Source organism: Callithrix jacchus, chromosome 10 (assembly GCF_049354715.1).
Source record: "Callithrix jacchus isolate 240 chromosome 10, calJac240_pri, whole genome shotgun sequence".
In the NCBI taxonomy this organism is placed as follows: domain Eukaryota; kingdom Metazoa; phylum Chordata; class Mammalia; order Primates; family Cebidae; genus Callithrix; species Callithrix jacchus.
In genome coordinates, this window is record NC_133511.1 from 51,085,144 (window position 1) to 51,112,434 (window position 27,291).

The 27,291-nt window shown below is 35.2% G+C and overlaps 1 protein-coding gene across 1 annotated transcript in view; it reads right to left on the minus strand.

Annotated features, from left to right (window-relative positions):
• The window catches only part of TYR (tyrosinase), a 112,126-nt gene that overhangs the window by 80,446 nt on the left and 4,389 nt on the right, over positions 1-27,291 (minus strand). Inside the window, exon 2 of the mRNA XM_002754705.5 lies at positions 17,684-17,900. Coding sequence (XP_002754751.1) covers positions 17,684-17,900 — 217 coding nt within the window. The remainder of the gene's footprint in view (positions 1-17,683; positions 17,901-27,291) is intronic.

Consider the following 27,291-nt stretch of genomic DNA (forward strand, 5'->3'; position numbering starts at 1 on the left):
GGATATAATTTAAGAAAATTGCAAATGGTGTCAATTTAAAAATTAACATATTCGTTTCAAAAAATGAATCCTACTTAATTATTTGATACCATCATTCATATCAAAAACAACTTAAACTCTTCTTTGAGAGTCTGTAACTTTCTGGAGTTACCTTTTTATACTTGAACTTGTATTTGTATACTATTTTTCTACACAATTATATCTAGATGTTATATAGGTTATGCTTAAAATATTTTTAAAATATTGGTGAGGATTAAGGAGATGTTCGTGTACAGATACAAAATTTTAGTTAGATAGGAGGAGTAAGTTCAGGAGATCTATCATACAACATGGTGATTATAGTTAATAACAGTGTATGGTATACTTGAAAATTGCTGAGAGAGTAGCTTTTAAATGTTCTTACCACCCAAATAAATACGTGAGGTAATAGACATTTTAAGTAGATTGGTTTAGACATTCCCCAATGGATACATACATCAAAGTATCATGTGATGCACAATAAATATGTGGAGTTTTTATTTGTAAAATGTAAAAAGGGAAAAGAATTATTAGCCTACCAAACTTCTCTGTAACAAAAATAGGTATATAAATCCTATTCTAAATGGTCAAAAATAAATAACTTCTAGGAAATCTTGTTCTTATAAATAACCAGATAAGGGTAAAGACATTTTTATACAAATTTTACTTACTTTTTTGAACTCATTTGAGCTAGATATGCTAATAATGGTACAATCAAGCAAAAAAGTTAGTTTTTACAATTTAATCCATCAACTGACAACTCAACCAAGAATTATTTGATAAAAGCAATTTTACAAATGATGAATTTATTTATAAACTACTCAACATGCAAGAAGTTTGTTGCCTAGTAATTAAAGTTATGTGTGTTGGCAACACTAGTACCAATATTTTGAATTTCCCACTTGTTTAACACCCTGGAAGCTTTTCCCATTCTGGGAGGAGACTGTATGGAAAATGAATTCAGGACAGGGGGAAGACAGGCTCTTCTTCTGAAACATTGTAGAAAGGAGATTTTGAAAGGAGAGTTGGTGAAGGAGAATCTTCAGGAGTCTTCTCAATCAGATTTATTTTGAAAAGTATAGTTGGAAGGATGAGCTAAAAGTAAATTTAAAAAAAAAATCTCTGCACCATGTATCCCTTACAAATGTCTTTGTGACCCTGCAGTAGTGTGTCTATGCCACTTTGAAGATACTGCTGTAGAAAATATTTTTAGAACTGAGTAGAACTTGGCTTAAATTCTATGTTACTTACTGGGAGTATGATCCTTGTCAAATTATTTATATTTTTTGAACTTCAGTGGTAAGAGAGAAAGTAAATAATGTCTGCTTATCAGTTAGTGGCAAGAATTAATTTTGACAGCAGGCATAAAAGCATCTAGTATAGATCTGGTGCTAAATAAGCACTTCCTGAGTAGTAACTATCATTTCTATAATCATGTTGCATGTGATAAATGGGTGCTGCTAACCAAGAACATGGTGTACCCCCAATGCAAAACTGTCTCTTTTGCTGCAACTCCACACCATTAGGTACCACCCTGGCATCAAGCATCTGCTCCTTGCTAAGCTGCATTGTTCTGTAGAAATGTGCCTGCTGCCTGCCTCATCTGATATCAGGTGCTCTTAGGTGTCCTAGGAACTAGAATGAACTACCATTTTAAGAGCATTTTTCAGCAAGGCTAGTGTTTCATTACTCACTACTATACTGACCTGACAGATATTGCATCTAGAAAAGCTTCCAATATTATTCAGGAAACAACAGCTAAAGGAAAAGCACATGGAGTTTGTCAGAATACATTGTGATATGTGTTTAGAAATAATGGAAAGGCCCAGGTTGAGCCAAGATTCTTTGTGATACAGACCAGATTGTTAATATAAACAGTTGTATTATAGTAACAATTTTAAATAAACTATGTATATATATATTGTCTCTTCAAATAGACTAGAAACACCTCAGAATTAGAGATCAAATGGTTTGCTTTGATTTTTGATAATCAAAATCAGAGCCTTGGACATCTTCATATTTAAAAGAAAAACAAATATAAAATACTTCTCAATCCTTCACTTATATATCCTACAGAGATTGGAAATAGGAGAGATAAATTTCCATAAAACCTACAAGGAAAGTTTAGAAAGCTCTACTCTTGCACCTGTCAAATGACAAAATGCAGAAAATGTTATGAATGATAAATGGTATTATAATGTGAACAAATTATTTTATATTTTACCTTTTCACAGAGTTCATTTTCTTGGCTGGTGAAGTCAAGTTGAAAAAAAATAGAAATAATTTCAAGATCGGAAGCTTCTCTGGCTGAGATTTTACTGTTTTACAAGAATAAGTCAAAGAGGAAATTCTAGGTACCCCAAAATAATGCCCATATACATCTACCTTTTCAAATATCTTTCATGTAAATAATCTAATTTGAATCACCGGGCTACCTCTGATATGAATATTATCATTATCCTAATTTTACAAATGTGAGAACTACAGTTTATAGAAGTTAAATAACACATAAATTAAAACTAGTAATTGGAGAATCAATGAAATGAACAATTGATTTCAATGCCTGTGCTCCTTTTTGTATATGACAGTTGGGTAGTGTCTGTGCTAACTTACCCTTGGAAATTTCTTTGCACTATACCCCTGCAATAAATTGTAGACTTGTCATTTTTAGCTACCAAATTACAGCAAGGGCCAGAATGTGTTATTACTTCAACCTTGTCCAGGAATTCCTCATAAAAAGAAATTTTAATAAACCAATGAAGACCTTGTTAGTCATAGATGCCAAAACAGCTCAGTGTTCTTTGTGAAGGCCAGTAACAGCTCCCCAAATTATGTTATGCCATAATATTTGCAAGCTACATTTCTATTGGAAATTAATAAACCCAGTTCAGGTTGATGGCAAAAATAGAATTTTTTTTTTTTTTTTGAGAAGGAGTCTTGCTTTGTCACCCAGACTGGAGTACAGTAGTTTGATCTCGGCTCACTGCAACCTCCACCTCCTGGATTCAAGTGATTCTTCTGCCTCAGCCTCCCAAGTAGCTGGGATTACAGGTGTGCACCAGCATGCCCAACTAATTTTTGTATTTTCTTTTTTCTTTTTTTTTTTTCTTTTTGAGATGGAGTTTCACTCTTGTTATCCAGGCTGGAGTGCAATGGCACAATCTCGGCTCACCGCAACCTCCCCTCCTGGGTTCAGGCAATTCTCCTGCCTCAGCCTCCTGAGTAGCTGGGATTACAGGCACGCACCACCATGCCCAGCTAATTTTTTGTATTTTTAGTAGAGATGGGGTTTCACCATATTGACCAGGATGGTCTTGATCTCTTGACCTCGTGATCCACCTGCCTCGGCCTCCCAAAGTGCTGGGATTACAGGCGTGAGCCACCGTGCCCAGCCCTCAACAATAGAAAATTTCAACTAATTGATTCTTTTTGCTTCTTTTTTCCCCTAATACTACTCAGAAAAGTTTTTGTTTGTTATTAATATTGATGTTTATCTCTCATACCTGGAGATTCAGATGTAACTGGGTTAGAGTGGGACTCAGGCACTTGGAATTTGAAAAACACCCTGGGTTGTTCTAATGTGTGACCAGGGTTGCACTAAACTGAATTAAGCTAAATTGTCTCCATTCTCTAAACTGGAGCTCATGTTTCAAAACTTTTACCTCTGAATATATTATTTCCTTGATGTGAAATTTTTACCTTCTATATGCTGACAGTCCAAAAATGCTTCTGCCTTTAAAATCCTGCACTGTAAACTTATACCTTAACATATTTTCTTACTGGTAACTGTTCCATGTTCCTTTGAAAATTATGATTTAAGAAACTGAGCAGCTACTATGTAACAGGCACTGGCTAGCCATTGGCACATACATCACGTCATATACTTCTATGCCTTTCTTTTTAGGAAGATAAGTTGCAGATGTTGCACTTTAATCATACCTGTTAAGAGTTTGAAATGTGAAAAGGTGTGTAGTTAAATCATTAGAAGAACAGAGCACATTTAATTTATTAAATTAAATTTGGTTTTAAGTGCATTTTATACCTGTCTTAACATTTCATAGTGTTTCAGAGATCGAACTGGAGAAAAGAAAATAAAAAGAAGATAGAAAATGTACGCTAGAGCATCTGAAGAGTTTTTGAAAAGTGACTTTAGACCCACTGACTTACATTCCTCCAGGTTACTCTCCTATTGTGTAACTTAATTGAGAAATTAAGTCCACAGCTTCAAAAGGTTACATAAATGGTTTTAGGTGGCTGTAGTTGATGTCTGAGTACTTTGAAAAGACTTGTAATTTAAACTACTTACAGAATAGATACAGAATTGCAGATCAAAAAATATTTTTGGATTTAAGCAAGTCAGTAGATAAACAAGAAGCATTAACTTTCAACCAACTTCCAGTTTTCTCAAATAAAATGCTAAATCTACAGCCATAAATGTAATTACTTAGCATTTATTAGAAAATACTTTTGACTCGAGAAATTTCTTTGTGAAGAATAGAGTAACAAAGCATATGCGGTGCTGCATGAATGTTTCATGCTATATAAATATAGCATAGCTCAGGTCACAAAAACTCCACATATTTTGTGATTTTCAAAAATGTGGTCCCAGAGTCAGCAGCATCACCTGTAAATTTGTTACAAGGAAAAGTACTCTAGCCCTCATAGTGAATCACTAAAACTAGGAAAATTAGCTGGGGGTAGTGGTGCATGCCTGTAGCCCCAGCTATTTGGTGAGGCAGGAGAATCGCTTGAACCTGTGAGACAGAGGTTGCAGTGAGCCAAGATTGCCCCACTGCACTCCAGACTGGGCAATAAAGTGAGACTCTGCTCTTTGGATATGTTTAATTTGGGACTAAATATTTTGCTGAGACAACATTTGTCCAGTTTGAGTCTCAAGTACTACTCTACTGTGTTGTTTAGAATTTGGTTTCTATATAGGGCTTGAAAATTAGTGTGTGCATCAGCATGCAAGACAGTAACTTTTAGGAACTTTCACAATTGCGGTAAAAGGATGGATCTAAGTAATTTACAGATATTGACTCATGTAATCTTCACAACATCATATGAGGAAGGTATTGTGATTATCATCACTTTGTAAGTGAGGGACCTCAAGCAATGGCAGGTTAAACTTACCAAAGCTCACCTAACCAGTAAGTGTTAGTACTGGAATTTAAACCCAGGTAGTCTGACTCTTAACCACTTCTATTTAGCTGCATTTAAAACTCGGCTTTTTTATTTGGAACACCTGAAGACATGACTGCCCTTGCTGATGATCCAAGTTTTCTACCTGTCAGCTCTGTAACATTATCAAGTTAGATAAATTCTCAGTTTCCTCATTTATAAAATGTGCATAATGATAAATACGGTATAAAGCTTTTAAGAGAAATAATTAAGATAATGGATGTGAAAGGTTTTTAGAAGAGTAGGCTTGTGGTGATGTTAACAGTTGTTATTAATTACAGATGCTATCTGGTAATCTGTAAAGTTATTTTGTAAAGATATAGGAAAGAATTTGTCAATTTTCCTTCTTTACTTCTTTACCGAAACTATTCCAGCTCATTCTTGGTGATGTCAGATCATCAGTGATAGTTTCTCTGACAAGAAATATTTGGTTAGGTTTCTTCATTTAATTACACTTATATTTGCCTCTTTTAATCATTTATTTTCATTTGATTATAATTACTTTTTCACAGTCTAGTTCTTAATTATACTATGTTTCAAGAGAGCAGAATCTGTCAGTAGTTATTCCTAGTATATTGCAAAGTATCTGTATACAGTAGATACTCTATAATATTTTTTAATATTAAGGGTCATTTTTAATGACCCTTATGTTTTATGGCTTTTCTCTCAATAGTCTGCTCATGGAATAATTAAGTGAATATAGAGAAAGCCCTGAACAACCCACAGGAGAAATGGTTTTGGTGTTGTTCAGGATGGAGGAGATAATAGTGGATACTAAGATAGAAGAGACAGGTGATTCTTCACTCTAAAAATGTCATTAATAGAAATAATTATTCACAAAACCTGGAATACATTTTTGGGAAATACCCTGGGGAAAGAAGAATGTATAATGATGAGGGAAAACAGAATAGCATGACCTTTTTCCATGTGGTAGAAAGTAGATAATTTGTAATAGCCAATTAGATCAAGTTTGGAGAACACAATGACTTCCTATTTACTATAAAAGTTGCCTCAATTTGATAGGTCAGCAGTGCTTACTTCTGTGGGATTTTCATGCTGTCCCTCAACTTTCTGAATACTAGATGGTTAGGTCTGGACCTCATTCTGTTGAGGGCCCTCAGGATGCATCCAAACCACTGTAGACCATCTCAACAGCCACCAGAGAGAGAAGCAAGGTGACTAGTATTCCACTGCAGGAAACCTTTTACCTATGCCCCCCAAAAATGTGTGTGTGTATGTGTGCTCTTTGCATTGATAATAAGGTTTAACATATAAACAGTCAGAAATAATTATGTGTGTGTGTATATAAAGTCTGATCATAGATAACATTATTATATAAGTCAGTATGGCTCACTGGAGGTCATAAACATCCCCACTTCCACTCCCATACCTACTGAACCAAAACCTTTAGAGAAAAAACCTGATAATGTATATTGTTAGCCACCATCTCTTTGAATTTAGCAAATGTGCCTTTAGGTAGCAACTTTCTTTGACACTTCATCCTGAAAATACAGAATTATATTTGTAATTAATAAGGTCTTCCCAGATTCCCTTATTTTAAAAAATAAATTATTCTATAATCAGTATTTGATGGATTAGCAAAATGTGGCCAACAGACCACTTGAAGTCACTGAAACTCTTCGAGAGGATTTGCAATGTCAAAAGTATTTTCCTAATAATACTATGATATGATTTGCCTTTTCTGTGTTCACATTTGCACTAATGGTGCAAAAGCAATATTGGGTAAATCTTTTGGTGTTTTTGCACAAATCAAGGTAGTGGTAACCAACTGTACTGTAATTACTGGATTCTTTACCAGCCATTGACTTGTAGTAAAAATGAATGAAGGAATGCTAGTTTCACTTAATGTCCTTAAAGACATTACTGTCCTTAACAATCTTTTAAACCAATCTTTTTTTATATGCCTTAATTTTCTGTTTGACAGAATGGAACATAAATATGCACTATTTATGCTGCATTCTGAAATAGGTTCATCTACGGAAAAAACATTTGTGCCATTATTTGTGTCAGAGCTGAAATAATTGTGTTTCCCACAGGAAATCATTTTCACTTCAATGTAGAATTGAGAGACAAACTGGCTATTTAGACAAGCATCTGGCAGGTTTCTTCTTAAGTGAACAAAGCAAGTCTGTCACTTAAAAAAAAAAAAAGCCAATGGTACCTTTTTTTTTGGGATACAATTTGAATTTTTAAGCAAAATTTAAAATTAAGAAAAATTGATTCCATCACTGTGAGCTTGACAAAGTCTTCATACTTAAGGATATGTCTGATGAGACTGGTGGTGATATTAATAATGTGATTTTGAATATTGTATAATGAGATATTTTAACATTTGGAAGATCGTGTAACTCAGTATTTTGCAAATGACCAATGCATGATATCATAAAATCACTAATAGGTAAAATACCCACTCATGATGCTAGACAGATCAATGGACTTTAATGTGGCAAGGACAAAAAGTTCATTGACATGATTTCAGTGTAATTAAACTCTGAGGAAAGAGTTTAATTGTGAAGTTTTAGTATCGAAAAAGAAAGGATCCACAATTATCTCAAAAGGTTTTTAAAAATACTTTTCTCTATTCTGCCTACATAGTTGTGTGAGGTAGATTCTTACCAAGTTCTTTAACCAAACTATAAATTATAATATATTGAATGTAGAAGTAGTCATAAAATCCAGATGTAGCTTGTTTGTAAATATAAAAGCAGTTTCATTCCACTTGCTATTTCTGAAATTACTATTAAAATTATTTATACTATCATGTAACAAATTTATTTTTTAAGTAAATTAATACAAATAGGTAAAAATTTTTTTGTTTCAGTTTTACAAATGAGAAGTGCTCATAAATATAACCCACATAAACAAAAGCTGGGAGAAATTTTTCATATTTTTAAGAGTTGTAAATGGATCCTGAAACCAAAATACTACAGATCATTAGTGTGGAAGATTACAAAGCAGTCCTACGTATGCATCAGATATTGCTAATTTGTCTTTGATACCCTGAAGTTAGGCCAGGTGTGGTGGTTCACGCCTGTAATCCCAGCACTTCGGGAGGCTGAGGTGGTAGATCTCTTGAGGTCAGGAGTTCAAGACAAGCCTGGACAACATGGAGAAATCCAATCTCTACTAAAAATACAAAAAATTAGTGAGGCATGGGGACACACACCTGTAGTCCCAGGTACTCGGGAGGCTGAGGCTTCGGAATCCTTTGAATCGGGGAGGTGGAGGTTTCAGTGAGCCAATATTGCACCATTATGCTCCAGCCTAGGTTACAGAGTGAGAATCCTGAAGTCCTTTAACTCATATTTGTTTAATTATGCATAAAATAGAATTATACATTTTCTTTGCCATATGTATTGCTAGTGTGTAGTGATATTTTTCCCAAGACTTATACCAAGGAAGTGAGGTGTCTATATGTCTTAATGCTTGACTCTATACTTAGAAAAGGTATATTATTATTTTGCTCCATAAAGATCTTCCTGGACCCTCAGTTGAATTCTTGGAAAATGAGATTATTCCTTTGTAAATAGCCATTTTCTGTAGCAGTGAGATCAAATTATAAAAGCTTAAATGAAAGCTCTTTAGCATGGATAAATACACATCATGAAGACTGATAATCTATGCTAAATTATAAGAAAAGTTGAGAAGAATATTGAAAGTTACAGAGAAGGCAGGAGGAGAAAAGGGGAAACATTTTTTGTGTATGTAATAGGAGCTATATGTATATAAATTTTCATAAAAACCCAAACATGTAATTATTGAACAAATTTTACAAATGAGAAAGTAGATGCTCAGAATTATAGAACTGATACTGAAATCCAGTTCTATATGTCTTCAATTATCAGTATTTTCATTGACCTCAAAGGGCTCTGCACTAATCTGACAAGTTTCTGTCTTTCATTTTCCAGTCAAGCTTCCTAAGATGGTACTGGCCATAACATAATACCTGCACCTTTTAATTCAGAGCAAAGATGACACAAAGCTTACATAAATTCACTTTACTTTCTCAATATTCATATTTGATAACAACAACAAATTGCATGCCAGTACAGCTTGAGGAGTAGAAGAGGGAAGAGGCAGAAGAATCATTTTAAGATGTATAAACATGTCAGGACGAATGCTTATTGTTTTTTACAGAGAGAGCACCAGTGATATTATTATTATTATTATTATTATTGCACTTACTGCTAAAATAATACCCTCAAAGTTTTATCTAAGTCCTCTCTGAAAGAAATAGAAAAAGTGACTTTCTACTACTCAGATGTCTCAACAATGTCACTACTTCTAAAGAACTCTGTTCTGTAAGAATTAAAATGCCCCTAATGTTCAAATATTCAGAATTTCTAGTAGGCTACTACTGCACATTAACTAGAGAATTTCTATAATAACAACCAGATGTGATAAACATATTCTGGTCCTCTCAGCTTTCTGCTTTGGGAAATAAGACATTAAGAGTTTGACAGAGATTTTCATATGTAGTAATTACACTTGACTTGTGGTAGTGTGCATTATGTGTGTGTGCATTATGTGTGTGAGTGTGGATGCATATGTGAACCTGTTACATAAATATTAACTCTTTCCCGAGAGCAGTTCTGCCTTAGAAAATTTAAAATATACAGAAATATCTGCAATTATACACAATAGAACACTCCCTATTTTGTTTCAGAATTTAAAAACAGTAATGTTATCTTCTGATGAGAGAACTACATTTAAAGCAAATCCACTTGGATAACAATAAAATTGTCACTTGTTGAATTCCCTACATGTTTTAGGAGGGGTTGTATTTGCTCTGAGAACTTGAAGAAAACAGAAAAAAGTTAACTTTTGAGTAAAATGAGTAGAATGAACTTACAATGTAAGGACAGAAACTGTCTCCGAAATTTATTGGAATGATTACTTTGCTGAGAATGGTGCTTTAGTTTAATTAATGAAATATCCTAGGACTATTGTGAGGATTAAGTAAGATAACATGTAGGAAGTATCAGTGTGTGGCAACAGGAATTTTATTGCTAATATCAGGATCATTGCCTGATCAGAATACCAATATGGTTATCAAGGTGGTAGTTCCGAAGGATTAAGTAAAACAGGCCTAGAAAGGTTTTCCTGGTCTGGATGAATCATTTTTCAAAACCCTCTGTCTCTCTTCTGCGTCAGAGTACACCAAACTACTGAGTTTCTAATTCCCTTAGAATTGATGAGGAAGATACTAGGGAAATAAGTTAGCTTTCTAACTATTTGAATGTGTCACCCCATGTTAACTATCCCCTTGGCTATCTAGCTTACACAATTAGTGTCAAAGGAATTTAGTTTTTGAATCTGTGACATTTTTTTTTTTTGTATGAAGTAAGAAAGTCCATTTCTCAGGCAGGAAGAGTGAAAACTAGATTATCTGTGGAGGCTTCATTGTGGTTGTCCAGCTAACTTTTCTCTGCAAATACACACACTATTCATGTTACAATTTCATTAAAAATTTCAAAACTTCCATTGTTTCTTGTTAAGGCCCAGAGCTCATTTACCCATCTCTGGATTGCTCCTTAAATAATCCTTGCATGTGAAGTGGTGAGATACTTCCCAGTGAAGTGTTTGACAGTCAGCCACATTGAAACAAAAATGACTGAAGGGCTGCAGAAAAAAATTAAGATTCTAGAGAATCATAATATCAGTTTTATAAGGGCTGTTATAAGAGAAACTACATTTTTACATGATGTATAGCTTACTAGGACAAAAATAAGGACCAGTTGTTAGAAATCAATCACAGATGTGTCAGACTCATCCTGAACTTGTTTTCCTTTCTGCCTTAAAGTCAGTTACTGAGAGCTTCTGATTCTATGTGTTAACCAACTCATCTTCATCCTCATTCTCGATACTTTAGATCAAGCCATGACTCCCATATCCGTGACTCCCAATAGCTCACCGATTACCTTTCTGCATTCTGCTAATGCCACTAGCATCATATCTTTTGAAGTATAGGTAGGATAATAGCAATTCCCTGATTAACAACCCATCACAACTACTGTTGTCAATGGCAATATTTCCAAGACAAATTTTTCAGGCATACTTTTGAAGATATGGATGTTATATTATGTTTCTTAAACATTGGGTTTTTATGGTGATGACAGCTAATGTTTAATGTATTACTAATGAAATTATACCTCTTTGACAGTGAAGATTTTAAAGAATCTTAGAATAAACTTCAGTTTCTTAATTCTCTAGGGATTTGTGAGGTCTATAATGTGTTTTTTCCTTCAAGAAGATTGAGAGACACTGGTATGCATGGTATTTTCTAAACTCCTTACAACTCTTGTTATTTCCCACTACAAACTCACTATTCTAGCCACGTAAAACTTCTCATCTTTTGGTTACTAGTCTGACACTTTCACACCTCTATGTCATTGCATATGTTTCTCTCTGCTGGAAATGCCTCTCCTCCTCTTCTCTGCTCAGTGAGCAATTACTGATATTTCGAGATCCAATTCTATTTTCACCTCCTTGAGAATTATTTCTATCGTATCTGGGTTCTTACCTCATTTTATGTCAGTCACCATTTTGTGTATTTCTTATGTATTTGTGTGGTGTTTCCTCACTTGATAGTGAGCTTTTTGGTGGGATAAACTCTGTAAGTTATCTTTGTATTTCTTTGTACTTCAATAGTATACCATAACACCAGGTTCATGGATGGCTATTAAGTTGGATGAAATTAGATTTTGGTTTAGTCTCAGGAGCTTGCTATTTTCCCTTTTTGGATAGGTTTTCTCTTGATGGGTCACATAGGGGTATTATACCAGGGGCATCTTAGCATAGTGTGGGATGTTGGACTGAATATACTGAGAAGTCTCTTCCAATTGTAAGTCTCCATAGTCATAAATTGCATTTGTTAGAGGGGGTGGTCTGAAACAGTGTATGATCACCCAGATTAGCTTGGTTCTACCTATGATTAATTTGATTTTACACTATTATTTGGTATATGTAAGTTTTACAATGAAGGTAGCTTTATTTATTGATTTATCAGTCTGTCAGTCAGTACTTAATAAGCATCTACTATAGGCAGCCACTGTGCTCAGAGTTGGAAACACATTAAACACCAACAAATTGCTCCTTGTTCCTGTCTCCTTCTTCCCTTTTGGGTACCAGAAGATATCTTTGTTCCTGCTGTTACCTCATTTTTGAAACTTGCCCTAAAATCCTATCTGTTTCCAGAAGCATTTATTTTTGGGTCTGTCTTCATGAATTTTCTTTTCCATCCGCCTCTTTCCCTTATTTTCCACTAAATGTAGGTCATTATAATATTTTCTCAGAACTCACTATTTACTTACTTTGTAAGCTAATTGCTAGAGAAGTTAATGATTGCTAACTAAGTTGTCAGTAACCACAGCTTAACACAATATTGGCTGACCTTGGTTGAAAAAATGTTGTAAGTACCTTACATGTATCATTTAATTCTTTGAACCTTATATATTATTATTATCCACATTTTGTAGATAATAAGACTAAACCAGAAAAGTTAATTAATGTACTCATGGTCACACTTCTAGGAAGTGATTGAGCTAGGATCTAATACTAGTCAGTTTGGTTGTCTTTTTTTTTTTTTTTTTTTTTTTTTTTTTTGAGACGGAGTTTCGCTCTTGTTACCCAGACTGGAGTGCAATGGCGCGATCTCGGCTCACCGCAACCTCCACCTCCTGGGTTCAGGCAATTCTCCTGCCTCAGCCTCCTGAGTAGCTGGGATTACAGGCACGCGTCACCATGCCCAGCTAATTTTTTGTATTTTTAGTAGAGACGGGGTTTCCCCATGTTGACCAGGATGGGCTCGATCTCTTGACCTCGTGATCCACCCGCCTTGACCTTTCAAAGTGCTGGGATTACAGGTGTGAACCACAGCGCCCGGCCCAGTTTGGTTGCCTTTAACCAATTCACTGAATTTCTAGGCCCCCATGTCCCACTCCCCAACAGTGCTATTAGAAAACAAAACAAAACAAAACAAAAAAAACGAAATAGCTTTTTTTAAACTGTGAAATACAAGACACAATGGATGGATAGTCACAGATTTTCATGAGATAAAATTCCTGTTTGAATGTGATAACTGACTGCACAGGGGCCCCTATTTAACCTAATCAGAAGACTACTGCTTATAATACAGACATTTATTTATTTATTTTGCTTTAGCTAGGAACATGAGGTCTCTCTTTGTCTCTCCTTTTTTTTTTGAGAGAGTCTTGCTCAGGCTGGAGTACTGCAGTGGTGTGATCTCAGCTCACTGAAACTCCACCTCCTGTGTTTAACCGATGCTTCTGCCTTAGCATCTGGAGTAGCTGGGATTACAGACATGTGCCACATGCCTGGCTAATTTTTGTATTTTTAGTGGAGATGAGGTTGCTCCAGGTTGGCCAGGCTGGTCTCAAGCTCCTGACCTCAAGTGATCTGCCTGCCTTGGCCTTCAAAAGTGCGGGGATTACAGGTGTAAGCCATTGCGCCCAGCCATGAGGTCTCTCTTATACAGTTCACAAATTGCACATCTTCACTATTTCAGCAATGAAATCTAAGAGGAAAGCTGAGGTTACTTAAATAACCTCAGTAGACGAAATCAGAACAGTTACTTTGTCCTAGGAATGACTGTGAATATTTTGTTTCATGGGAATTGCATTACACACCTCTCACAAGACCAAGAAAAAAAGGAAAGCAGTAACTTCGTGGATTCATCAAGAGCAATAATTCCATTTCATATGCATGTATTGAAAGAGCAGGGCATTATGGTGACATTTGTTCTTTTCTCAAGTCCTACTCTCCTCACTGCTATACTTGAGCACTCCTTGTAGACCAAGACACCCCACATTCCTGCCCTATTCATGTTGTGAGATAAAATATGTCTCCCTGGAGAGCAAAAGTTTCTTCCAGATCTTGACCTTGAATTTCCAAGCCAGTGAAAGAAAACATTATTCCTTGAAGTCATGGCTCATTTCAGGCCTAGAGCTGAAAGATGCTCTAGAATAATTTGCTTACCAGAGAGAATGTTTTAAAAAGGTGTATATGAAATGGAGACATAGAACCAGCTTGAAGGTATGCCATGAGCAGGTTCTGGAACCACTGACACACAAAGATAATTAAGCATATCAATGAGTTACATACCATTAAACAATGGAAAGCCTTTACTGCATACCATTAATAGGTAGGTAGATAGATAAATAGAAAGAATGGAGGATTCTTGCTAATAGAATTCTGAATATTTATTGGCTAATAAATTTAAAAGAAGTACTGAAGTTGAAAAATCAGAAATTTGTAACCATTAATGAATGCTAACTGTAGGAGAAATTGTGATGAGAGGCAGGCTATTTGCATAGTCTTAAAAAGGTCTTCATACAGACACTTTATTAGTTAAACAGGGGGAGAAAGTAATTATACAGTGGGACAATTGGACTACATATGGAGTAGGTGACCAAAATTAACATTACCAACAAGACAGATGGTCATCATGTGCCTCCATACGTTGACACAGTCACAGAAAGATGCACAATCACCTATGTAGAATTCTGGCTAAAGTACATTACCTGGATCCAGTCATAAGGAAATATTAGCCACACTCAAAATGAAGAACATTGTATTAAAAGAAATGTAGAGGAGGGAGGAGGAGGAACTATATTCTCCAGAGCAGTCAATCACATAAAGACACATAAGTACAAGGATATGGAAACATTTTAGACTAAAAAAGTCTAAAGAGCCATGAAAACTAACTGCTATTTGACCCTAGACTGGATTCTATTTTGGAAAGGAAAAATACCAAAAAGGATGTTATTATATCTATTTTTAAAAACTGAAATATATACAGTAGATTTGATAAAGGCATCATGTCAATATAGAGTTTACTGATGTTGAAAACTGTTCTGTGGCTATGAGTCTATTCCACTTCTTAGGAAATAAACACTAAAATACATGTGAGTAAAGAGTTACAGTCTATGCAATTTACCCTCAAAATGGCTCAGACTGGGAGAAAGAGAGAGAAACAGGATATAATGTACATAGCAAGTAAATTAGGGTCAAAGATATATTTGTGATTTTTTGTAATGCTTTTATTTTCACAGCATTTCTTTAAGCTTAAAATTATTGCCAAATAAAAATATAAGGAAAAGTAATTAAAAAATGTACACCTGATAAAGAAAAGTTCTTCTTAGTAGCTCAGAATAATGATTTCCAACATTTTCTCTAATGACACGGACTTTATACAACAGGCATGGATAAAGTAAGTTGTGGGTTAGGTACAATTGGAAAGTGTCTAGCTATTATTCAGTTATTAGATATTTATTGAATACCTTCTATGTGCCAGACAATATGCTATGTTACATCTCTTTGCTTCTCACACATTTTGTCTACTAAAGTATGTAAGAATGAGAATAAATTATGGGAAAACAATTCACACACATAAATTATTTGCAGTAGCCACTTATTTGCAGCCAATCTGCTGCTCCCTCCTTACCTTTGTGTATTAGACTCTCATCTGAAAACCACTGACTAAGCTGACACATACTGAACTACTTTTTTCTCTGACTTAAGGCCCTAGATAAGCGACATTCCCCTGCCTTATTTCTGTGACCAGTTCGTGTTTCTTAATAATAAAATATATGTTTTGTCACTCATGGCTGAAAACTTGCCCGAAAAAACAGCAAAATATTCCAATTCCCTTAAAGATGTAGCTTTGCTTTGCAATGTCATTAATATCAGCATTTGAAGTACTGTTGTTAATCTCTGATTAACATTAAGAGTCCAATGGGACACCCAAACTTCCCAGATGGTAACTTTCAAATTGTGTATCTTAGACTCACTAGACAGGCTCTGAGATTTCCTGGCACTATGTCTTGCCTTCACATCTCAAAAGACCAAACTGATATTATCCATTTTAAAGAAACTCTTATCCTATTATTGATTACCAGAGTGCAATGGAAAGAACTTGGACTTTGATACTGAATAAAGCTGGGTGCAGATTTATCTCTGCCACTTAATCATTGAGAAGCAATAACCAAAAGATGAATATCTGTTTCCTCTCTTAAAAGTGGGAATAATAAATGCAGTCTTTCTCAGGGGATGGTTATAAGAATTGAGTGAGATAATGCCATCCAAATGTTTGACACCGTGTCTTGAAATATGGTAATTACTTTAAAAAGTTAATCATGAATGTTAATATAGAAGAATAAACATAATTTCTGTTTTCATGCTGGCAAACAGAATTCATCTTTAGGATGAGACTCTCCTTGCTTAAATGGATTCTGGGTGTAAGACCCTGAGATTATGATTTTGAATAAAACAGGAAAATGAATGAAAGTAAAACCACTCTGTACAGTACAGTAACAAAAGTTAGGGTGTTAAACAATGAAAAAAGAAAAAGTTAAGGAGAGAGGATTACAAAAGAGAGGAAAGTTTTTCTGCATAGTAAGGTGTCACAGGCCTTTAAGGAAGTGGGATGTCTAGTGTCAAATTTTGAGTTGTCTGCCTTGCCACAGTTAGTGCCTATGTCTTTCCCAAACTCCTGTTAAATTTGTGACTTGAATGAGTGTTTTTGTTTTTGTTTGTGGTGTTTGTGACTTTGTTTACCTAATGCAAATTTTTGTGAATGAAATGGGTTTCTGGGTCAGCTATCAATAGAAAGAATGAACGGATGTTGAATGAAGAATGCAAGCAAGATGAAAGCATTTGTAGGAGAAATATTTAGGAGTTAGAGAAGTTCATGAGATGTAATCTCCGATGAAGAAAAGAAAACGTGAGGGATACTAAAATGGAGGCTTGATCTGTGAGCTGTGTCCTTGCCAGAATAAATGAATGAACTTACCTCAAAGACCCACTGCCTAGAATATTTTAAACAGGAGAAAACTGAAATACTATCAGTCCATAGTCTTATATTCAAAATTTTACAATACAAAATTGTTCTGAAAATGAAATTATTTTGTTTTTCTCTTTTAATGGAAAAACCTGATTACTCACCATTAGATTGCCCATTTATTTATTCTCATGATGAATATATTCATATATTTCATTAAAGGTTCTTGTTTCTCCCCTCCTCTCCCCCTCCCCTCCCCCTCCTCTCCCCCTCCCCTCGACCTCCTCCGCCTCCTCCTCTTATTCATCTTCGTCTTTGACAGAATCTCTCGCTCTGTTACTCAGGCTTGAATTCAGTGACGCAGTTATAGCTCACTGCAGCCTGACACTCCTGAGTTCAAGTAATCAACCCGTCACAGCCTCCCTCGTAAACTGGGATTACACTCATGAGCCACCATGCCTGGCTCCTGAAGCTAACATACTGGATTATAACATGCTGACCAGTGTCAGCTAGGATCATTGTCAATAATAGGTATATGCAACACATATGCTTAGTCAACTCAGAAAATTCTGAACTCTCCACCACCTCCTAGGACTTCGGATAAGAAACTGTAAATATAAATTCAGAAAAAAAATTAAAAGTGAGTGAAAAGAAAGAGATTACCTTCCAGTGTATTTCTAAAGCTGAAATTGGCTGATTTATCCATGGAACCAGATTCATATTCGGTCAAACTCAGGCAAGATTCTACATCAGCTGAAGAAGGGAGCCTTGGGGTCCTGGATTTGTCATGGTTTCCAGGATTGCGATGTAAAGGTCCCTCAGGCATTCCATTGCATAAAGTCTGATGGCTGTTGTACTCCTCCAATCGGCTACAGATAATCTGTGTAAAACACCCTCATGTTAAAGAGATTGTCACCACCTCTGAGTCAGTAGGAGAAGGTAGAAATGTTGGAATTCCAGATTACCATTGTTAGACTTCCATTATTAGGAGATTAATATAATCATGTGTCCTTAACGACAGGGATATGTTCTGAGAAATGCATCATTAGCTGATTTTTTCATTGCGTGAACACCATAGTCAGTGTACTTGCACAAACCTAGATGGTATAGCCTACTGCACATCTTGGCTGTATGGTAAAACTATTGCTCCTAGACTACAAACCTGTCCAGCACATGAATAGTATAGGCAATTGTAAGATAATGGCAAGTATTTGTGCATCTAAACCTATCTAAACATATAAAAAGTACAGTAAAAATACAATATACATTTTTTTAATGGCATACTTGTATATACAGGACACTTACCATAAATGGAGATTGCAAGACTAGAAGTTGCTTTGGGTAAGTCACTTAGGGCGTAGTGAGTGAATGAGAAGGCCTAAGATATTACCCTACACTACTGTAGACTTTATATATACAGGCTACATTAAATTTATAAAAAATTTTTCTTTTTAATAATAAATTAATCTTGGCTTCCTCTAACTTTTTAAATTTTTTAATTTTTAAAAATTTTTTGACTCCTTCAGTAATAGCATTTAGCTTAAAACACAAATACTTTGTACAACTGTAGGGAATAGTTATTACATCTTTAGTTTGTAAGCTTTATGCTATTTTTTACTTATAATAAACAGAATTGAAATTTTATGCTTTGTTAAAAATGAAGACACAAGCATACACATTAGCATAGGCCTACACAGAGTCAAGACTGTCAATATCATTGTCTTCCACCTCCACATCTTGTCCCAGTGGAAAATCTTCAGGGGCAGTAGCACACATGGAGCTCTTATCTCTGTGATAACAATGCCGTTTTCTGGAACACCTACTGAAGAGCCTGTCTGAGGCTCTTCTACAGTTCACTTACTTTTTTCATAAGTGGTAGAAGCGCATTTGAAAATAGTGATAAAAATATAGTCAATTCATAAACCATTAGCATAGTTGTTTATTATCATTATCAAGTATTATGTAATATACATAATTGTATGTACTAGACTTTTATGCAGCTGGGATTTCAGTAGGTTTGCTTACACCAGCATCACCATGAAGACATAAGTAATGCTTTGTACATAACATTATGACTGCTATGACGTCACTGGGTGGCAGGAATTTTTCAGCTCCATTATCGTGTGGGACCACTGTCAAATGTGTGGTCCATCCTTGACTGAAATGCCATTGTGTGTTATATGACTGTATTTTAAAATGAATTCTTGAAGAAATTAGGTTTTTGAAGGTTGCAGAATAAGCCATTAAACAGGATTCTAGTGTTGCATCTACCACTTAAGAAAATGACTTAAACTGCATGGGCCTCATCTATCAAATGAAGATAATAATAACTACTTCACATAGTTCTTGAAAACAAAACATTAAACACCTATTATATGTTAAGCACTGTGCTGAGACTGGGATTGCTAACAGTAGTCATTTATCTGTATATAAAGCCCATGGCACATGGCACCATCAACAGAAAACACTCAATAAACAGTAGCTTTAAAACATTAATCTATATTACATTCAGAATGCCAAAGACTAGACATAGTTTCACTTTGTGCTTTTTGTTCATAAAATGTCCTATCATTAATGGTGGTTTTTTTTTTTTGGTGTGCAGTACAATACTCGTGGCTGATGTTTTTTTAATAAAAATTTCTCTAATTCTTTAGCCAGAAAAGGTGATTTTCATTGCAGAAATACCATCTTAAAAGTAAGAATTCTTCACCTTTTTATAAACCCAGCAAGACCTGGAATCAACCAAAATGCCCATTGATAATAGACTGGATTGGAAAAATGTGGCACATATACACCATGGAATATTATGCAGCAATGAGAAATGATGAGTTTGTGTCGTTTGTAGGGACATGGATGAATCTGGAGAACGTCATCCTCACCAAACTGACACAAGAACAGAAAATGAAACACCGCATATTCACACTCATAGGTGGGTGATGAAAAATGAGAACACATGGACACAGAAAGGGGAGTACTAAACACTGGGGTCTATTGGGGGGAAAAGGGGAGGGCCAGTGGGAGGGGGAGGTGGGGAGGGATAGCCTGGGGAGAAATGCCAAATGTGGGTGAAGGGGAGAAGGAAAGAAAAGCACACTGCCATGTGTGTTCCTACGCAACTGTCTTACATGCTCTGCTCATGTACCCCAAAACCTAAAATCCAATAAAAAATTAAAAAAAAAAAAGAAAATATGGCACATGGATTGCTTCATTTTAATCACACAGCAATACTTTCCACTTCACAAATAAGGAAAAAGAGACTCAGAGAAGGTAAGTGGCATTTCCCAGGTTATATGGCAAATTAATGGTACTGTGACTGCAACCCAAGTTTTCTATCTCCATCATTAGTGTATTTTGTGCTTTTATAACTAGTCTAGCAGAGTACAACATTTAACATTTTGTAAAAGTAGGTTCTAAGTTAAAATAGAGAGTTCTAGTCCTGTTTCTAGGTTGTGGATGACAATAGAATGTCCTTTGTTGGTTTCCCTAAACCCTGATTAAATTTTTCTAAATAAATTGTCTTAATATAACTGGTTTGGGTATATATTTCCTGCTGAGATCCTGACTGATGCAGGCATTATTTCCTACTGATCTTTCCCTTTCCCTCTGTATCTTCACTGGCCTCTTTGCACTTTCCAGAACTCACCGATTACTCTTGCGCAACATGTTTTTGTACTGGTTATTTCTTCTGGGCAGACTGCTTTCCCCTGATACCTCCATGGGTAATTCAGATCTTCATTATCTTAATGAGATCTACACTAAACATCTATTTAACATCATATTCAGCCTTACTCATCCACTTTAGCAGTGTTGTATAGCTGGCTAGCACTAACTAGCAAAAGTTCAATATGTGCAATCCTTCTCAATATTGGAATATTCAGCAATATCCCATCATTAGACAGAGATCTACTATTTTCAGAGTATTTACACCAAACAGTTGGTTGTGGTGTGAGTCAGAATCATCTCTCCCCACTTCCTGACTCCCTGTTGAGAACGTTATTAATCATTTATTGTACACTGCTAATTTCTGCTTCATCCATGCACTTAGCGCCTTCTAACATACTGTATAATCGAAAGAACTCCTCTCATAGAATAATTGATATATTGTTGCTCCATTTCAAACCAAAGTTTTAAAATGTCTAATATGTGTCAGGCATTGTAGCAGAACACAAGAATACTTAGTGTACAAGATAAATACAGTTTTTGTTTTGATAGAGTTTACAGTCTAATAAGAATGGTTATGAAGATTAAATGTATATATCATATTGCCTTATGTATTGATGTAAAAATTCTTTTTATAAAGTATTAGCATTTTAAGTATTGAGTACTTTCTGTAACTTACCTTCTAGTGGAGTAGGTATAGGAAATGTGTGTGGGGTAAGACAGTAAGACAATATCTATAACATTTTTAACTCCTTTAAGTTTTAAAAATAATAAAATAGTCATTATTTTATATTACATATAAAAGGTCTTATATATATTGTTTTAATGTCTCGCCCACAGACACTTCCTAGACCTACTCCACTAGAAGGTTAAGTTACGTAAAGTACTCAATAATTTAAAGTGCTATTTTTAAATGAATTTTTAAATTAATGAATGAGACAATGTGATATACACATTTAATCTTTTTAACCACACCTGTTAGACCATAAAATCCATCAAAATAAAAACTGTATTTATCCTGTCCACTATGCTTTCTTGTGCTATGGTATGGTGCTGGACACACAGTAGACATTTTAAAACTTTGGTTTGAAATTCAGTAACAATAAATCAATTATTCTATGAGAGGAGTTCTTTTGGTATTTCAGTCTCATCAATGAGAAAACACGCTTAGAAAACAGGTTAAGTGACTTCATCAAACATACATAGTTTATAAAACTAGGGGAGTTAATATTTGAATATAGACTGTATGATAAAAAACTCAAATCTTAACAAGTATCTTAAATGAAGCTTCCATTTCCTGATTTCCTGGCTACTCATTGCTATATATAGGCACTCCAGTCATCTTCCCCTGTCATCTCTTGACCAATGACTTTGTTAAGAATCTTCAAAGACTCCATGTTATAAGATCCAATTATCCATGCAAGTCCTCGTGTTAACATAGCATTGTGCACAGTTGACCACTTCCACTTTCACAAAACACATCCCTCTATTGATTTCTATAATCGCATCCCCTTTGCTTTTTGCCTTTCTCTCTTCCTGTTACTACTTGGTGTCCTACTAGTGCCTCTTCATCAATCTTACCTGTAAATGTTCTTGTGCTCTAGGCAGGACTAAATATGCAATTTGCAGCATTGGGTAAATGTGCAGGCCTTTGCTGGCAGTGGGGAAATCAATATTCACTTTCTCAATCTACAGGGTATAGGTGTCCCACAGTCTCAATCGTCAGCAAATAGGTAATTCCCTAGGCATTGAAACCTCCATGCTAAGACATGTTTGAATAGGTGGGTATATTAGTTCAGGCTGCCGTAATAAAATACTGCAGACTGGTTGGCTTAAACAGCAGACATTTATTTTCTCAAAGTTCACGAGTTTGGAAGTCCAAGATCAAGATATCTGGTGAGGCCTCTTATGTTGCAGAGGGGACCTTTTCTATGTCTTCACATGACCTTTCTCTGTGCATACACAGAGAAACAGACATAAGATGTCCTTTTTATGAGGACATCAGTATTATTGGATTAGAACCCTACTGTTAAGACCTCATTTAACCTTAGGTACTTCCTTAAAGCCCTACCTCCAAATACGGTCACACTGGGTGTTAGGGATTCAATAAACACATTTTTTTGGCAGACACGATTCAGTCCATAATACTGGGTGAGAGGCCCATACGTAATAACCTGTGCACCATGCTAAGCTGCAGCCAGCCTCGTCAGAGAAGACCTCTTGATTTACCCTGAACCAACACATCGTGGGACCAACACACAACCTCACACCTCTTCTTGCTTGCACCAAGGTCCCACCAGGGATGGAGAGTGACAGTGGAATATCGACCTCTTTCCTCCCACCAGTAGTCTTAGGGAGAGAGTGAGGAAGTAGAAATTAGATAGGGCTGGTGAATGGGTAGTGGTAGTCAAGATTCATCCCAGGAAACCAAATAATCTGTCCTCAGGAGGCAGAAGGTCTGCAGGACACATATGAACCAAGCATATGCTCCATTGTCTCTCTAATTTCACTTATCAAACACAAACTCAAAGATAAGATTAATAAGAATTTCAACGCCAAGACCACAGATCATGAAACTTCAAATGTGGTGTCTACTTCTGAGCATGGAGCATTGTGTGATGGCACTTTTTTATCTTGTCAATTCTGCCTCCAAAACGTATCTCTAGTCAGGTAACCATTCTCCATTTGCGCACATCCTGTGTGGACCTGCTGCTAAAGTCAGATAGCCTACTCTTCTCTGGATACTGCTTCTGCTTTTCCATTCTGTGATTCTGATTGTGGCTAAGCATGCCCACTCTTTGCCATACATCTAATATCCTACCCATTCTTTAAGGCCAAGGCAAATAATTTGTGAAAACAGACATTGTTGACTCTGACTTAAATAGTAATTCAAAAGAGGCTGACTCTGAATGTAAAAAATATTCAGGTACTCTTCAACAAATTATTTTGCTTGTAGTTTTATTTATGTGTAGACAGAAGAATATGACAAAAATGTGACTAATAAGCTAAAAAGAGCTCTTAAAAGAAATACAAACTTTTATTTTTCTTAGTGGTACATAAATTATTGCATCACATAAATTCATTGATCCCTTAGATTTAATAAAATAATTAGGTAGTGAGATATAAATTCTAAGCAAAACATGAAATGCAGGAGAGCCCATTGACTCTTCACAATAGGTACATGCTTCCATGGGAGGCTTGCAGCCACTGGGGAGATAGCATTGTTCTTTACCCAACTTAAGCTTGTTCATTTCAGTTTCTAATTGGCAATGATTATTACATCCCTATAAAAACATACCCTTCGTGAAGACCCATTCATTTTTATATTGTTTATTTCTTTACTTTCAGAATCTAGTGCAGCTTCTAGCACTCTAGAGAGGTGCAATAAATATTTGTTGGGTTAATGAACAAAGTCAATGAATGAGCCAAAGAATCTCCTACAAAAAGTGTGCATTGAGTGCTTATTTTTCTTGGTCATGTTGTTGGTACCACTTCTACCACAGAATAAATTTCTAGAACTTATTTTTTTAAACATATATTGAGTCCCTACTCTGTCCTAGGCCATAAGGGATATAGCTCTGTGTACATTTAAAATTGAAATTCTCACTACTACCCTGTAGATTTTTATGATTTTATCTCTTTTTTTTTTTAATGATGAAGATACCAAACCTGAGTATAGAAGACTGCAAAATCCGAATAGGCTATAAAGCTCATGTTATGATTCATAATTTTGTGAACAATAAGGAAGATACATAGGATAATAATTTAAAGATAAAATGTCTTCCTGGTCAACTGTTTTGATCACATTTGAAAATAATCAAGGCTATTTTATTGGTCTCCTATCCCGCTGAATTTGCTACCTGTAAGCATATATACACAAAGTGAGTCACCTGAAATAGAATTGAATGGGCAGTCTCCCATCATCGATGGCTGCCACTGTGTTAGATAAGAAATGCTTAATTTTTGGTTACTAAGATATACCTTATGAATTGATGCACTGTGTGGTAGAGAAAAAATTGGGCTTCATAATGCAGGTAGATGAGACTTCAGTTCTGGCTAATTCTTCTTACTAGCCATGTGTCAATGAACGTGTTTTTTTAGACTTGCTAAGTCTCAATTTTTTTAACTGTACGATGATATAATACATGAAAAGAAACTATTCAACAAATAATTCCTGGCTCAACAAATGTCAGTTTCTTGTTTTTCTGATACATCACAACATTCCTCAATTCTTTTATTCATAAATAATTGAGAACTAGAACTGCTGAGTGACTTGCCTTAGGGTCATATGATGTTTGGAATCAGAACTAAAGGACTAAAACACAAGCCTCCTAATTCTGAAGCAATACCCACTACATTTATCATGACATGTTAATGGTTTAGGAATGGTTGAATAAAACAAACCTAACTTTTACATTGAAGTTAGTTTGTTGGATGCCTTTATAATTTTGATTAACTAGACAGTACAACAAGTACATAGACGAAATCATTTTTGTTCTTCTTTGAGTAATCATTCTCAGGCTATTTTCAAAAGATCCTGCTGCCTTAAAGACTCCTGCAACCAACTCAGTTAAATTAGAGAGGCTTGAATGAAACTATTTTTGCTGAAATGCCAACTGCCAAGTGACTAAGTGTGTGGATGACTGGAGGTATTACTAACAAGGAGAAAATCTACCCTGGTTCCAGAAATAATTTTAAAAACTCCAAACCTTAGTTTTTATACTGCATGTAGGAGAGGAGATAGGCTTGGAAAAACTGTTAGCATTGTGCTTATGATCATGAAGATTCTAGTCAGAAAGACTTGGTTTCCAATACTGACCCTCTTAGTTACATGGCCTTGGGCAAGTTACTTAAGCTCTCTGAGTATCAAGATTTTTCATTTGTAAATGAGGATTTTATAACTTTCTATCAAAGATAAAATAATCTAGCATGTATAAAGCACTTAGCATAGTGCCAGGTGTAAAGTGTTTCATAATGACAGCCATTAAAATTATTTTTGAAAACAAAACCATTGGGCAGGTCACCAAATTCTTTTTCACTTCGGGTGTATAACGCTGTTTGAATATTCATTATTATATCTAATTTTGATGTATTGTTTAAAAATATATTATTTTCACAAATGGAACTCAAATGATATGTCATATCCTAAACAAGCCATACAAACACATTTTATTGAATTCCTTCACAGTAATGCTTTAAACTATATTACTCTAGTTTTACGGACAAAAACAGTCTCAGAGTAATTAAATAACTTGCTTAGGATCTTGTAGCTAAGTAAGTATGAAAGTTCACTCAAATTTATTACTACATTTTCTGTTTTCCATTCTGTTTAATCCTCTTAACACACACATACATACACACACAAAAAGCATTTATGGTAATTCTACCTCACTTTTTTTTCTCTTAGGAAAAAACAAAGGTCAAAGATTTTAAATAAACTGGTCCAATGTCATCTACTAAATGGCAGGGGTAGAATTTGAGCCTGGATGTACTGATGATGACGGTGTTCTTTTTCTATTTCAACACAAGTTGTTTATAACATATGCTGGGTGTTGGTTGGGGGGACAATCGAGTATCTTAAGTCACAGGAGAAAGAGAGGAGATACAAAGAAGAAACAGATAACAGGTATATTAATGAGGAAGGTGAACGGAAATACTGTTCTCTTAAATTCAAAGAAATAACGCTAAACTGCCAGCTATTAAAAGGTTTTGGGAACAAAGATTTTGTTATAGCATTAGAGGTTTATCTGGGAGAAAAAAATGTAAACCATATGACATTCCACAAAATCTTTTTCATAAAGAAAAAAGAGAAGCTGTTATTTCACTGAGCTGTTGTCATGGTTACCTAGAACCCGTGACTCTCTGCTGAAATGTGACTTTTTTTCTTCCAACTGTTTGCTTCCATGTGATGTGCTTTTCACCTGACGAGTGAATTCCCTGGTCACAGTTTGCTCATGTCTATCAGCGAGAAAATGTTTTTCCTCTGTTTCAGTTCATCATGACACCTATTCCTGATTCCCTTTTTATTTTTATGCCCAGCTTATCTGTTGGTTGCATTACATTAGATCTAATTTTGCTGAGCACAGGTAGTTTGTACTTAAATGTTATTAAGCAACCCTTCACCTCCAAATACAATCAACTATTTTAATTGATGACAAACATGGCCTCTACTTTAAAACTTTGGGGCATTAAATAAATAAATGAGCAAACAACAGACATGAATTAAGAACATAGGCTTTCCAAAAAACTTAATTAATTACTTGATTTTAATATATTTTATTTAATAGAAAACTCTAGTAAACCAATAAATATTATTAATCTCATTTAAATTACCCTCAGCTATGTTGCAATTTGATTTATCTTCTTTCTAGTATTCTGTCTTTCTTTGTATGCACACACAAACGTACATATGGAACTACCAGAGAGAAATATACAAAATATGTGATATACAAATTTGGGTAAATGGCTGATACTAATATTGTTGTATCCTTGGCACCGGGAATCCAATGCTATAAAAAAACTGCAGTTAACGGTCCTAGCAATCTACCCATGCAGAGTTTAATATTTTATCTGTGTTAGCATTAGAGCTAACGTTTCTTTGATGTTAAATT